The sequence below is a fragment of the Euleptes europaea genome, chromosome 8 (assembly GCF_029931775.1).
Source record: "Euleptes europaea isolate rEulEur1 chromosome 8, rEulEur1.hap1, whole genome shotgun sequence".
Taxonomy (NCBI): Eukaryota; Metazoa; Chordata; class Lepidosauria; order Squamata; family Sphaerodactylidae; genus Euleptes; species Euleptes europaea.
This window is the reverse complement of record NC_079319.1, coordinates 41,169,698-41,185,361: the sequence shown is the minus strand read 5'-3', so window position 1 is coordinate 41,185,361 and position 15,664 is coordinate 41,169,698. Positions and strand designations below refer to the sequence as shown.

General features: G+C 44.4%; 1 protein-coding gene across 1 annotated transcript in view; it reads left to right on the top strand.

Moving 5' to 3' along the window:
- The first annotated feature begins 6,898 nt into the window (after nt 1-6,898).
- RAB2A (RAB2A, member RAS oncogene family) overlaps nt 6,899-15,664 on the top strand; it is a 43,977-nt gene continuing 35,211 nt past the window's right edge. Inside the window, exons 1-2 of the mRNA XM_056854272.1 lie at nt 6,899-7,032; nt 14,243-14,314. Coding sequence (XP_056710250.1) covers nt 6,987-7,032; nt 14,243-14,314 — 118 coding nt within the window. The 5' untranslated portion in view covers nt 6,899-6,986. The remainder of the gene's footprint in view (nt 7,033-14,242; nt 14,315-15,664) is intronic.

Here is a 15,664-nt window from a genome sequence, read left to right as displayed (position 1 = left end):
AAAGTCCTATACTCTTCAGCCTTTCCCGACTGCTTACTAGTCTTGGTTGCCCACTTCTGTACATTCTCCAGTTCTGCAATGTCCTTTTTGAGATAATGTGACCAGAACTGCACACCCTATTCCAAATGAGGCCACACCATAGGCCATTTCAGATTTGCCATATTTCCTTTTCTTTCTAAGAAGCAGAGTCTTGCCTGTCTCTCTCATTAAAAAGTATATCTATTGCACCAGCTGGAGACAGCAGGGAGGGCTAGTTTATTGGCCCTGAAGGTCAGTTGTTCGGTAGAGAAAACATGGACATCAAAGACATACCCAATGAGAACCTACAGTTTCTGAAGTCCAGATAATTCCCGAAGAAGGGTCCAGTCCATGTTACCACATCAGTGACTCCTGCAACATGTACAGAACAGATAATTTTGCATATTCACTCTGAAGCACAATAGCGCCATACAGCAGTTTTTTGGAACAGGGTAAAAGAATGGCAAAGGGTGTCCTCTTCCCTTAAGGGGGTGTCCCTTCCAGCAGTTCACATCTCATTACTGGCAACAGAGAGCTTTGCTAGTTAAATATTCTGCCTCTATGTATGTCTGTTATTCTGTTCTCTAGCCTAATCTGGGAGTCAGTGTGGGATTACTCTAATTGCTTTGTTATCTGCGTTAATAAATCCTGCTTTGAACAAGAGCCTGTTTCTTTGAATCTCTGTTGAATGGGAGACAGAGTGCGAAGAGTTCTTCCAATAGTACTGATCCTGCACCTTTTGGGGAAGGGTCTGATCCTCCCTTCAACGAATGATTCCCCCAGGACCCCCTCACAGGGACCTCCAATTTTGATCCCTGTACACGTGCACTTCTTAGAATGGTTCCAGCAACAAAAGATGGGGTCTGTATCAAACTAGTTTCAAAATGACAATGTCATGCTGAGGGTGTGAAGGAGTGTAGGACAGCTCCTCCATCAATCAAGCAAAAACTAATCTCTGGTGAGAGTAAACTGGAGGGCCATTTCCCCAAGGACTTTGGAGTCTCCTCCCTGACAATCTGATCTAATTCAACAACCCACATATCCCAAGCAATAAATAACAGGCCGATCCCAGCTATTTCCCCCTTATTTAATGGTTGGGCAGGGTGGTCTTTGCTCTAATCCAATCATGTAAACTTCTCGATCTCTCTGAAAGAATATTTCCAATACTATTGCAAATAAGGAAAAAAACCTCCACAATGCTGACAAAGGCTTTCTTTTCAAACTAGTCCATCTCTGGAGAGATTGAATTTTCATCAATCTCTTGTCCCCACACTAACACCCTTTCCTCTCCCCTCTCTTGGCAATAGTGTATAAAAAGTTACCCCTCAGCCCCAATTCTTGGTAGCCATTTTGGGTAGGGTTGCCAACTTTCAGATACTACCTGGAGATCCCCTGCTATTACAACGGATCTCCAGCTGATAGAGATCAGTTCACCTGGAGAAAATGGCCAATTTGGCAATTGGACTCTATGGCATTGAAGTCTCTCCCCTCCCCAAATCCCACCCTCCTCAGGCTCTGCCCCAAAAATTTCCAGGTAAATCCCAGCCTGGAGCTGGCAATCCTAAATTTGGGATACATCCAGTGACTCCAGCTGAGCAGTTGGCTTCTGCTGCCCTGCCTGCTTTGCTACACTAACTTCTGCCTGATCAGTGTCTCTCCTCTGGAAGCTGCCTTGTCTTCAGAAACAGGCTAGTATGTTCCCCCCTTTTTAGCTTCCCCCCCCCCCCACCAATAGGCAGGTAGCTTGTTAGGGAAAGGCTTCAACTGTTTTACTAATGCTTGTTTTGCCATTTTGTAAAACTGCCATTTGCTCTGCAAAACTGCTTAACCTTTTAACTTATTTTCTCTTTCTGTTAGCTAAATAAAAACCTCTTTTATTTTGCAAAGCTTATCCCCACCCCATTCTTTTGAGTGCTGGTCTGAATCTCAACCTCATTAAACATAGCATTAAAGATCTTGATATTTAATACCCTGCCATACATGCATCTCTACTGTGCCAGCAAGGCGACACTTTTGCTCATTACAGGGCCTGCATGTGCACAGGAATTTAGGTAACATAACAGGCTGTGCCTGTAGTTCTTGAGCAAACATTTCCCCAGAGGACTCAACAGCTCCACTTGGGCATGGTGGTAACCGGTGGAACTCTACACTCTGCAGATCATCACTGAGAGGTAGGACAGGGCCAAAGAAACCATTCTCCATTTTCATATCTAACACTTTTAGAAGTGGTCCTAAATAAATTTGCCCTATTATTGTTGGCAGCCCCTCCTTTCACAGCTTTGGCTATTTAGACTTGAGCTATCACTGCTCCCAGTATGGTTCTGGCCTATAAAGCAGCCATTAATTAGTGGCTAAAAATGATCCTTTGTGAATCCTCAGGCTTTTTAGCGCTGTCATATGGAAAGATAATGTCTAACCAATTGTGAAGATTTGTATTGAATTTAGTTGCCAAATTGGGACTCTCAAATTTTTTTTGAAAAGCCTTGGCTTCTCAGCAGCTAAAGTAATAATTTGGGAAATAAATATTCCCCACTCTCACAATGTGTAGCTTTTTCCATCAAACAGGCAGCACAATCCTGAGGCCCGGGATTTGTACCCACATTGCCCTCATAGCCCCCCGAGAGGAGCCTCAAGTGTATCAGAACCAGCATCGCTTCTACAGCCTGAATGTTCAGGTGTCCTGCGATCATCAGGGCATCTTCACAGACCTAGCTGCCAAGTTCCCAGGCAGCATTCATGATGCACAGATTTTTGCGGCATCTGGCTTCAACCGCCTCTTGGCTGAGTGGCCAGAGGGCAAAGGATAGCTGTTGGGTCAGTAGTCCTTGAGAGGGGACCAGGGGATCTGGCAGGGTGCCACATCTCTAACAGATGTTCTTTCCACTCTGCCAGGTGGCTGTGGATACCCCCCTCCCTTAAATGCTGACACCCTATCCCAAAGATGACTCACCAGATCATACTGCCTACAATCTTGCTCACCGCCAGACACACATGGTCATTGTCTGCACCACACAGGAGGGCACCGGGCGATGCAGCCCCAGCAGTCGGCATCCTCAGCACTTTTGCTCCTTGTGGGCAGGGCTGCACTGGCTGGGGGAATTAAAAATGGTTATAATGGAACCTGTGAAGAAATAAAAAAAACCTCCCATTATTTGTAAATATATGATTGTAGACAGAAAAGTATATGAATTAGAATGAATTTAAGGTGTTTATGTGTATTAGAAAGCTGAGCAATCATGCAAATTCAGAAGAAAAAGAAGAAGAGTTGGTTTTTATATGCCGACTTTCTCTACCACTTAAGGAAGACTCAGACCGGCTTACAATCACCTTCCCTTCCCCTCCCCACAACAAACACCCTGTGAGGTAGGTGGGGCTGAGAGAGCCCTATCAAAGCTGTAACTTGCCCAAGGTGACCCAGCTGGCTTTGCGTGTAGAGGTGGGGAAGCAAATCCAGTTTGCCAGATTAGCCTCCGACGTTCATGTGGAGGAAAGGGGAATCAAACCCGGTTCTCCAGATCAGACTCCACTGCTCCAAACCACCACTCTTAACCACTACACCACACTGGCTCTCTTCAGGGCTTGTAAAGCTAACCAACTAGATGGGGGGGGGGGATACAGCTGTTGCATTAGTCCCTTAGCCTGGTAAGAGAAAAACCAATAAAACAGCAAGGAGAATGTAGCAATCTTATTGGCCCGTTTGGCAACTTTTTATAGGAGCCAATCTATAAGTAGAACTAGCTTAGTCAGCCAGGGAGTAGAGGAAATACTCTAGATGACAGAGCTAAAGTCCAGATACCTGCAGCAGAGAATTCCCTCAGGAGGTGGAAGGAGCCTGAGAGCTGAGGAAGCTGTAGACCAGGGAGGGCTGAATAGCTGTGGAGAGAGCTAGGCCCCAGCAGCCAGTCTCAAGGGAGTCGACGAAGGGAGCTGCTACACTGAAGTGCAGGGAAGAGGAGATTCCCCTCCCCATTAGTACACTGGCAGAAAAAGTCTCAGAAGATTGTAAATTGGAATTAATACAGAATAAGAACAGCTCTGCATTTTTCTATTGTTATCAAGTTGGTGTTAAACATTAAAGAACACAGTTGTTTGGATTTGAAGAGAAGCGAGTTGTTCTTTTACTCGGGAAGCAAGTGCCTAAGGCCTAACTATGCTAACCAACTGGAGAAGCCTGACAGAGCCCTATAGGCTACACTGCTGTTTTTTATGGTGCAACTTTGCACCATAAATATGGGGAGCTCCCGGACCAAAAGTCCACCTTTTGTGTCCACCTTCTGAACTGCCCCCTTTTACGCTGGCACAGAGCCCTAGCTCAGCTGCGTGGCAGATACACTGGTGCACAAAAGCCCATAGGCTCAAAAAGGTTGGGGACTAGGGTTGCCAACCTCCTGCTATTACAACAGATCTCCAGCAGATAGATATCAGTTCACCTGGAGAAAATGGCTGCTTTGGTAATTGGACTCTCTGGCACTGAAGTCCCTCCTCTCCCCAAACACCGCCCTCCTCAGGCTCTTCCCAAAAAACCTCCCGCTGGTGGCGAAGAGGGATCTGGCAACCCTATTAGGGACCCCTGAATCAAGGCAGCCATCTAGTTGCAAAATATGGATGCAAAACTATACAGCCTTTACTGACAGGGGTGGGACCCTCTTTATACTCCATCCTTATATCAGTTAGAAACATTAATATAATTACATTAGAAAAGACCTGCTAAGTCAAACTGATAGATCAGCTTCTTTCTAACAGTTTCATTTTCTTGGGCAATTTTCAGCTTTTTGCAAGTAGCACTTATTTTTAATTTTAAAAAAAAATCCTATTTAGTTTTTCTTCAATACACAGCAAAAAATGTCCAATGAGACCAGATCTAAAATGTGAGAGACTGTGAGCGCATTCCTGAGGGAGGGAAGCTCCATAGGAGCCAGCGTTTACCCATGCTGGCGTGCTTGTTTAACCTAGGGTAATGGGCACTTATGCCATCCCAGGTGGCACACATGCCACACTGGGACCTAAACACAGATTTCACCATCAATAAAACATCAGTAACCACCCACACTGACTCAAAAGCAGGACATCTGAGCATCAGCTTACTTGTTGGGCATGCTTTTATGAGAACAAACAATCTTTCATGTACCCCAACCCAAGATATTTTATGGCTTTAGAGGTCAGCAGCACCTTGAATTGGGGGAGCAAATGGCAGCTAGTACATTCTTTTTTAGACTGGGGACTAGGGTTGCAAACTCTGGTTTGGGAAATTCCAGGAGATTTTGGGGTGGAGCCTGGGGCAGGAAGGGTTTGGGGAAGGACCTCAGTGGGGCATAATGCCATAGATTCCATGCTCCAAAGCAGCCATTTTCTCCAGGGAAACACAATATTACAGTTTGGAGATGAACTGTAATTCTTAGACCTCAAAGCTCCACCTGCAGGACAGTAACCCTAATTGTCCATTAGGTACCAGGTCACATCATTTTGCACTAACTGAAGCTTACAAATCTTCAGAAGCATTCTCACATAGAGCTTAATGGAGTAAGAAGAAGAGTTGGTTTTTATATGCCGACTTTCTCTACCACTTAAGGGAGACTCAAACTGGCTTACAATCACCTTCCCTTCCCCACAACAGACACCCTGTGAGGTAGGTGGGGCTGAGAGAGCTCGAAGAGTTGTAACTTGCCCAAGGTCACCCAGCTGGCTTCGTGTGTAGGAGTGGGGAAACCAACCCAGTTCGCCAGATCAGCCTCCACTGCTCATGTGGAGGAGTGGGGAATCAAACCTGGTTCCCAGATCAGAGTCCTCAGCTCCAAACCACCGCTCTTAACCACTACACCACGCTGGCTCTGTTTAACCCAGGAAAATGGGCACTTATGCCAACCTGGCGTAAGCCAACCAGGATGTCATCAGTATATGGGTAATAACCAGGTGCACCAACCAAAGTTCGCCAAAGGCAGTACGCGCCACAGAAAACTCCCATCCGTTTGTGAACGACTGCTCAAAAAGGTAATTCACAGTGGGTAGCCGTGTTAGTCTGTCTGCAGTAGTAGAAAAGGGCAAGAGCCCAGTAGCACCTTAAAGACTATCAAAAATATTTTCTGGCAGGGTATGAGCTTTCGTGAGCCACAGCTTTTGTGAGCCACAGCTCACGCTGTGGCTCACGAAAGCTCATACCCTGCCAGAAAATATTTTTGTTAGTCTTTAAGGTGCTACTGGGCTCTTGCTCTTTTCTACTGCTCAAAAAGGGTAAACCAGCCTGTTAGAGAGGCAGATTCTGCCACTGCTAAACCGGCTATCAGTTAAGAGGCTGTGAAGAAGAGCGACCTGAGGCAAGACCCTGAATGTTATGTGGGCCAATACTGGTCTTCGCCATACTTCACAGCAGATGAACCCTGGGGCCCTCACCCCGAGGAGCCTTGGACAAGAGCCACAGAGGAGACGCCCTTCGCCTCCTCTCGCGTAAAGCGGCAGAGCCGGGCCTCGAGTCCCCCCCCCCCCGCCAAAGGTTGAGCCGGCCAGCCTCCAGCTAGCAGCCGCCCCTTGCAACCCGACCAGGGATCCTCCCCTCGCCCTCACGCCGAGGCGAAGGCAGCGCCAGCACTTCCGGGTCGGCAGCGGAGGCGGCTGCGTGACGTCGCCGAACCGTTCGGAAGCCTCGCGCCTGTTATTGTTCCTGCTCCCGCGAGCCGCCTCAGGAAGCTTTTTAACCCCCCGAAGGACGCGGGAGGGAGAGCGACGAGGAGGCGCGCGCCCGTCCGTGTGCACGCGAAGGGCCGGCGCGGGAGGTTGCCGTAGGAAACATTCGCCGGTTTTAAAAAAACAAACAGCAACAACAAAAATCCCGGGGCGAGGGTCGCTAACGGTTTCCAGGCTTCCGCAGCGCGAGCCCTGTCACGCTGAGGGGGCGGGGGCTAACAGCGCTTCGTCACTGAGCAACGAGCAGCCGTAGAGGAAGGGGCGGCAGAGGCGCCGGGGGTTGGAAGGACATGGCCTACGCGTATCTCTTCAAGTATATCATAATCGGAGACACAGGTAAGGGGAGGAAGGGGCCCCCGCCGCGCAGGCCCTCGCGGCGGAAACACGGGCCTGGCCTGAGGAGCCGAGCCGCCTGCGCAACGCCCGGGCTCGGCTGTCCCATTTCCGCAGTGTTGGCCGCGCCGACGTGGTAGGGCCTCGGGAGGGGGAGGCGCTCGGCGGAGGGCTCCGCCCGCGGCCTGGCGAGGCCTACTTCGGAGCGTTTCTGCCTCCCCGGGCCCTTGTTTCCTTCGAGCTCGTCCCGCGGCAAGAGGGAGGAGGGAGGCCGAGGGCGCCTGGGGCAGCCAGGGCCGCAGGCGGGGTTCTCGTTGTCCTCGTTTGCGTGCCTGTGAGAAACCCCCTTGGTCAAGCTGAACGTTTCGGTGAAGTGGGAGTGGTGGCAACACCCAGGGAAGGGTGGGCAAGGCCTCATACCAGGAGCCGCCGTAAGGCCTTCAGCTCAAATGCTCGATCTAGGTGTCCAGAAGACCGGCTCAGGCTGTCTAGGCCGATTCCCCCCCCCCGGGGGGGGGAAAGATCTGAAACACCGCTGGAAAAGACATGTCATTTTTAGTTGAAAGATTCCCAAATTCGTTAATGATTCCTTGCTGTTTACTCAATTCCTGCACAGGTTCTTCGAACTGCTATTATAAACGTGCTTTCCAGTACGAAGTGCTTCCGACTACTGTCTGTCTGCCTTTCCTCTCCAGTCGAGTTAGGCCTAGCCATGCCATTCTGATACGTTTACCTGCCATATGTCATTATTTATAACAACTCTTTTTGGATTGCATAAAACTTAAGTTGTTTTCATTGTGGCGTTGCTGCTACTTGATTATGAAAAATGTAGAGTGTGTGAAGCAGAAGAGGGTCTATATTTGACAGAAATGTCTCTTATCAACTACACTTCCTTCACTAAAAGTATGTGGCCATGGTAGTGGAGTGCATATGAATTCTATCTCCAGCTTCTGTTTAGAAGTGGTTTGCCATTACCTACCTCCATGTCATGACCCTGGTATTCCTTGGAAGTCTCCCATCCAAATATTAGCCAGAGCCAACCATGTAGCAACTAGGGCTGCAGTATTGGTCAGGAGTATAATCCTAATAGGCCTATTGAACACAGTGGGATTTAAGTCCAAGTAAACTTGTGTAAAAAGTTTGAAAAATTTTAATGAAAGACTGAGGAAAACTTTAATGATGGTGTTGACTTGAGCAAAGAACTGTGTTTTCTAGAAGGGTCTGCCACTTATGGACTGCAGATACATTGTTAAATTGCTGAAAAGACACTTAAAGATAACCCTTTCCTCTAGCAAATAGCTTTCCTTTGAATTTGAGGTATTAACTTTTCCTATTAACAATAACATAGGTGGTTGGAAGTTAACAGTGCTTTGTTTAAATGTCAGTACATATTAAACTTGCATTTCTTATAATATGGATAATTCTTAAACCATTACTTATTAAAATCTTTTTAAAAGCCTAACATTCTTTTAAAAAAAATTTTTTTTTTATCCTTTAACAATTCTTTGGATGAAATGTGCTTGTGACATGCCTGCACATCACTGTATTTTCCAGCACCAAAATAAGATAGATCCAAGACAGAAAAAGATTACATAGGGAATTACACCTTTTACAAGAAATGGTATGTGACTGTTGTGTGACTGGTATAGTATAGAATTCAATGCAAGAAACCACTGATACAGAGTAAAGCTTATTTTCTTTCTGAAGAAATTATGAGTAAAGGTGTAGTTCTCCTGTGCAAGCACCGGGTCATTACTGACCAATCCGATGACGTCACATTACAACATCTACTAGGCAGACTTTGTTTATGGGGTGGTTTGTCATTGCCTTCCCCAGTCATCTACACTTTACGCCCAGCAAGCTGGGTACTCATTTTACCGACCTTGGAAGGATGGAAGGCGGAATCAACCTTGAGCCGACTACCTGAAAATGACTTCCGTCGGGATGGAACTCAGGTTGTGAGCAGAGCTTTGACTGCAATACTGCAGCTTACTACTCTGTGCCACAGGGTTCCCCCCCAAAAAGTTAGAATGTCGACAATTATATTTGAAGACAACACCAACGAAAGAGCCTCCTGTGAGCCACTGGGAATAGGAATTAAAGACTTCAGGGGGTTTGGTTTACATCTATTCCTGCCACTTTTTTTGGCTACCTGCTGCAAAATATACTTTATAGGAGCAGGCTAATGTAGTGCAGCAGAACCAGTTGGGGGCCTTTGCCCTTGATATGCTACACAGCATGCTCCCTTTAGACAGGAGTAATATTCAGGCATGTGTATACAGTGTAGTAGTACATCCTTTTATTGCTCCACCTGCCAAGTGATCCAAACAACTGTTGAAGGTAACTTTTTCTAAAAAAAATAGCTTGTTTGTCCCGTGAAATGAGCAACTCCCACTGAATGTTAGCTGTTGCATCTGCTGTCTGAAGTAATACATCCCATCAGAGTTTGCACCATGCCCTTCTAATTGTTTCAGCTCTTAGTCAGCAAGTGCCTGTCAGCTACTTGCTTGCCCTTACAAATAAAATCTGAAGATTTGCATAGATCTGAAACAAGCTTTTCTACTTCCATAATAATGTGTTTCTTAATTCAGAGTGCAAAAGGCTTGAAAGCATCTCTTAAAACCCATTTTTTCATTCTAAAAGAGAGAACATATGAGGTTTTTTAAAAACTTTTTTACCCTTCCAAACCTTTCACTGTAGAGTTCTTTGTCAGAGGGTAGGTAGAGTTCTTTGGCAGAGGGGCAGGGAAAGAACTTCATATTGGCATGGTTCACCCTCCCCCTTCGTGTATTTGATTTGTTCCTGTGCTTCCTGCTTGTAAATAACTATCGTTGTAACATATCAACTAGGCAAACTGTGATCTGCACAAACCATTGTTTGTTTGGAATTGCAAACCAAACCAGCAGCTGTTCTGGAAAGGATTTTTAGATCATGTCTCAGCCTGGTTGCTCCCAATTGCAGTTCATGGATCATAAACAGACTTCCTGCTTTTTTCTTCAGGTTCCTGGGCTACCAGCAGACAAATGGAGTGATGCAAATTGAACTCTATGATACAGCACCAGCATTGCTTATCTGAATCACTGAGAATTATACCTGATGTGAAAGCCCCTTTACTGTGGCTTTTAAAATCTGATTCTCACATAGTTATACCTATTGGCCTGAGTTTTGGAACAGCTCCATGTTGAGTTTAGCTTCTAGGCGTGGATAGCAAGTTGCTGTTGAATTATAGCATCTGTCTTGGTATTTTCAAAATCTTCATTCTCCCCCCCCCCAAAAAAAATGCATTCTCATGTTTTTCTGTGAAAAAACCAGGGTTGGCATGCTGCTCAATTGACCTTGTGTTTGACTGCAGTCAGTTATTGTCAGAAAATGCACTGTCAGTGGCAGCTAATTTTTAAATTTCATTATGGTAGCAGAAGCTTGCCACCTAGCCCTGCTACAGTCAGGTAGAGATGTAAAGGCCCAAGAGAAGACATCAAAAAACACAAGGGGAAAGTTTTACCCCCCCATTTTAAGACTTTTCAGATTTTCTATCAGAAAAATTTGAAACTTGTTTGAAGCACTGAAAAAAACGATTGAATATTTTTTTTCTTTTTGAATGATTGAAATGTGTTTAGGTGGCATAACACAGCAGTTTGCAGCTCTCTCGCTTTAGCATTAGGTGTATTTGTCATTTTGGTAGTGGAGAACTAAGGTATTTATACTTTTAAATTCCATAAATATTCCAATTAATACAATTTAATATGCTAACTGAGTTGTGAATAATGCATTTTATGTTTAAATGGCTGAACAAGTTTTGGTTTGATAGGAAAGCTAAGTATTGCATATTTCAATTTCTCTCTAGATTCCCCCCTAAATGGGGAAATTTTGTTTAACCCCCCCCCTCCCATGACTTCAATAAGTCAGCGGCGGGCCTAGCAACATAGCAGTGCGCCTCCTACTGTCCATCTGCTATAACTGCAGTCATCTACACAGGAACCAGAGAGTATCCCTTGCACATGATCCGGATGTCTTGTCTGCAGAGCTCTTGTGACTGATAGAACTGAAAAACAATAGTTTTAATTTAAAATAACTGAAGTATTGATTGAAGTAAAACTAGCAAGATACTGTTGCAACATTATGGAAAATTGGGGAAGCCAAAAAAAAAAGCTTTTGGGGAGGTATTTTATCATAACATTACATGGGAAAGATATTAAAGCTCATCGCAAATTCTGCTGTGAGTACGACACATACAAATAGAATAAAAAGCTTGTTGAATTAAATAATATGATACTGAAAAAATATCAAGTTATTTTTTTAAAACTGTAACAATTAACCTTCTTATAATTAGTTTAGGTACCAAGCCTGTTGAATGTTTAGGGATATAAAGTTGTAAATAATGCTTTTAAAAGTTGCCTCTTCTTTGCTTGGTCATTTCACCAGATTGCTTTTGACTAGTCAGATGGACAACCCTGAACACAGCTAGTTTGTAGACCAGAAGTCCCTAGCCTTTTTGATCCCATGGGGCCTTTGGAATTCTGAAAAAGGATGGTGACCACAACCAGAAAATGGCTGTCACACAAGGTGGAGCCAGTGACGAAATGTCAGGGAGCAAGGTCATACCTCAAACTAGTAATAGTTTTGGTATTTCAGGCAGAAGCTCTGTTTAACAGGATGCCTTTTAAAATACATTGTTTAAAAATATTTTCTTGCTTATACATAGCTTACCTTCTGTCATGCAGGAAGGATCATTGTACTGTGGTGGCAGCTGTTGCTTAAGCAACTTTCTAAAACTTTGCATAGCCAGTCAAAAGCCTCACCTAGCTCACTCACTTTCTAAAGACATTTTTTGGCATATGCCACATTGGGGACCCCTGCCGTAGACTAAACTTTTTAATAATAATAATTGGCATTTACCTAGTACTTTTTGAGTGCTGAAAGTGCTTCATGTATATTCTCAATAATCCTTGGAGCAACCTCCTGTAGTAGGTCAGTTGAGAATCATTCAGATATAGTTGATTTAAAAAAACATAGAAACATTAATCATAAGAGGCTGAATTCACTGAAGTGTGAGTGCAAAGGTGCTTGCAGGTGAAGAGCTTTCCTCTCCTCTTCCTCCTGGCAACTCCATGAGACTTCAACAAAGCTGATGCTGAAAAATGAGATCTGCATGGGTAAAAAAACAAAACAGTCATGTAACCTGGGGAGAAGCAGGGGTGCACAGGGAGAGAGAGAGGCTTACCTGGGATCACCTAATGAGTTCAGAATAGGGAAAAAGTTCAAACTGGGGAATTTCTGTTTCATAGCTGAATCTTTTCAGCCACAGCATTCTGCTAGCTCTTTTTTGGCCAGGCTACTGTCCAAACTTTTAAAGTGTAAACTTAGATTTTAAGTATGTCTTCTCATTTAGATAAGGTAACAAGAAAATATTAACATTGTTTTAGTAGACCAGTTAAAATTCCATAGTTAGTCTTGTCCATTAAATGCTTGTTTCAGTAGAACAGTGTCACCTTGCTTTCAGAGGTTACTGAGTTGTAGATGTCTGAAGATCTCTGGAGGAAGGCAATTCTAGACCAGCTAGAACTGCCCCCTTCTCTGTGTGTATCATCTATAATGGTAGTATTGTATTTCATGAGCTTGTCCTTTAGCCTGGAGGAGAGCTAAAATAGTTGGTGTCAGTTCTCTGAGATTTCTGTCAACTATAGAATTATCCTGTCTGGACCTAGTACATACAGTCTGAACATGTTTTGTTCAAGATCTAATTTAATATTTTATTATTGAAAAATAGTTGTATATTTTAATCAAATAAGTCTCGTATAAATTAAAATTGAATTTTTGGATCCAGTGTCTGTTGAAATAACTTGCACATCTTTGGTAACATTGTGTAAGAGCTGAGCTCACACAGGACACTTAGTGGAATTGCATTGTTTTGTGCGTAGTTCAGCTGTGAGACTAGTTTACTTCTAGAGGGGGTGATTTAGATTAGAAATGGGCAACACTTGCTCTGGTTAGAAAAATGTGCCCAGCAACAACAACAAAATGGCTTTACATAGGAGATTCAGAAAAAAAAACTCACTTCTTTGTTCTGTTCGCGGAAGGAGACGGAAGGTGATAAACCCACCTGTGGCCCAGGAAGCACAGTGTACTGGAAAGACAATATTGTTCTGGATTACAACTTTACAGAAGCTCTGCAGATCAACATAATCACTCTTTCAGTGCTGATGTCTCATCAGCCAATTTGGGACTATAATTGCCACGTGCAGTTCCATTCAAGAAGGTGTACTCTGGGCTCAGGATTAGACCCAGCTGTTGAATCTTCTCACAGTCATATTAATTATAAGAGTTTTGAAGGCCCTTCCTGTTCTCACCCTCCCCCCCCCCCCACCCAGAAACCTCCAGGTTCTTCAAGACAAGTGAAGTCCAAGGACAGTCTCAGGCTGCTCTAGCCTGTTGAGTTTACACTGATAGAATTTTCGTATTTTATATTTTTGATCTTCAGTAGTTCATTCACACATGTACATTGCCCCTTGGCACTGGATTCATCAAATGAGTGTGCTTGTGCAGAGCAATTCTGTAGTATACTAAAAGTCAGGTTCAAAATTTGTTCTTCTGCCTACCTACAGCTCCCTTAGCCCTTTTGCCCTGGGAATGCCCCCTTTTGCAGGAGCGAACTTGCGGCTGCCAGACTCATGGTGTAGCCCCATGAAACCCAAATGGAGGAGTTTCACAGGGCTTGGGGGGGAATTAATGTTTAATTCCCTCTGTGCCACTGCAAGCTGCTCAGGAGGCAGAGCGGCTATGCTGTCCCTGGGCACTCCATAATTTTACCCCCTTTCAGGATTGCTCTATAAGTTTCCAGACAATTCTGTCTTGTTCGTCTATGTATAGTAGCTATTTTCTTTTGTATAAAGAGGCATATTTAATTCATAAATTGGCAAAATCTGAAGTGTTCAGGGCACCAAAACCTTTCCAGTGCCAAGCAAAAAGACAGGAACTGGAGGGATGGGGTTTAGTTGTGGTGCTTAAACAATTTTAAAAGGTTCCATAAGGTTATTTGTTCTCCTTTGATTCCTTTTTGGTTCCTGAAAGGTATCGCTGACACCCAGAATGAAGGACATGTTTTTTCAACCTTGATTCTCTGTGTTTGTGCTTCTAAATGGCAATTTAAAAATACTGTCTGAAATAATGTTTGATTTTTCTGTGTGTATTCTTGAAATAAAATTTTGTTTTTTAGGTGTTGGAAAGTCATGTTTATTGCTGCAGTTTACAGACAAGAGATTTCAGCCAGTGCATGACCTTACTATAGGTAAGTCCCTGTTAAAAAATGAAGGGAAAGGTGATAGGCTATACAGTCCATCACCAAACCCTGGCACATGCAATTGCCTGTCAGCTAAAAGCCATATATTTATAAGTTTTAGTGGCACATGTCACTGGTGCTCAGAATTACTTACAGCATAATCTGTTTGGTAATGAGTAAAATATATGGGGTTTGCATGGGATGAAATACCACTTAACTAGTAAAGATCCTTGGTTATAAGTAGGCAGAATGTGTGTTGATTAATACAGATAATTATACCGATTAAAGGATACCAGCTTGTGTTTAGAATTAGCAAGTTTCTGAAACAGACTTCTGTGGATAGTTAATATCAGGTATTGTTAGATCTGAGTTGTAAGGTGCTTCTAGTTCTAAATTATTGTTGTGCAATGGTACCTAATTACTCTAATGAGGTCTCATACGATGAAATCTATCACTCTTGCATGCCCTTAGGCTAGGGGTGGGGAACATCAGGCCCGGGGGCCGTTTAAGGCCTGCAAAGTCATTTGGTCTGTCCCTTCATGGGTTCTGGCAGATCTCAGAAGGATCTAAGACTGGTGATCTGCCCCCTCCCGCGGACAGGAATAGCCTCTATTCACGGCAGATGTGAGTTTGTTTTGCCAAGAAAAGAAACCTTTTTTCCCCTTGCAGAAGAGTCGTTAGCTATGGAGCTGCTAGGACCGCCCAAGAAACTGTGTTAACCCTTTCCCACCCAGGCCCTGGAGAAACATATTCCCTCTGTACTACAAGAGGGCTGGGGGCGGAAGTGGCAACAATGGAGGGGTTAAAGGAGGCAGGGCCATAATGCTCAGGGGGGGTGGGAGTTCTTAGCCAGCGTGTCCTCATTTCATCCCTGCAAGTGGAGGTAGCAGGAGCCGGCTGTAGAATCCCGCCCCAACCATGAGGAGCAGGAGCAACTCCGGCGTATGGTTGGACGGCTACTTCCGGCTTGTGCAACAGGCTATTCTGCGCCACCAGGTGGGCGAGTTCACCACTGGTTGGATGCTTGCTTGCCCGCGGGCGGGGGGCGGTCATCTGGGGCAGCTGCCTGCTTGAGGCTTGGTTGGCTAATTTTTAAGTTGATTATTTTGTATGGCCCACAAATTATGTTATAAATATCCAAATTTTCCTTGGCGGGAAAAAAGGTTCCCCACCCCTGCCTTAGGCAATAAACTACTTGTGATTTTTTTCTGGTTTTTTTTTTTAAGTATTGGCTTTCTTTGTTATATTTTTATTTTATTTTTCACCAAAATTGGCTCTCAGAGTGACTCATAGGAGTTTAAAAGTACAAAAGATGTGCAATAAAAATGTTCCAAGGGGAGAATTTTCTAGATCTAGGCT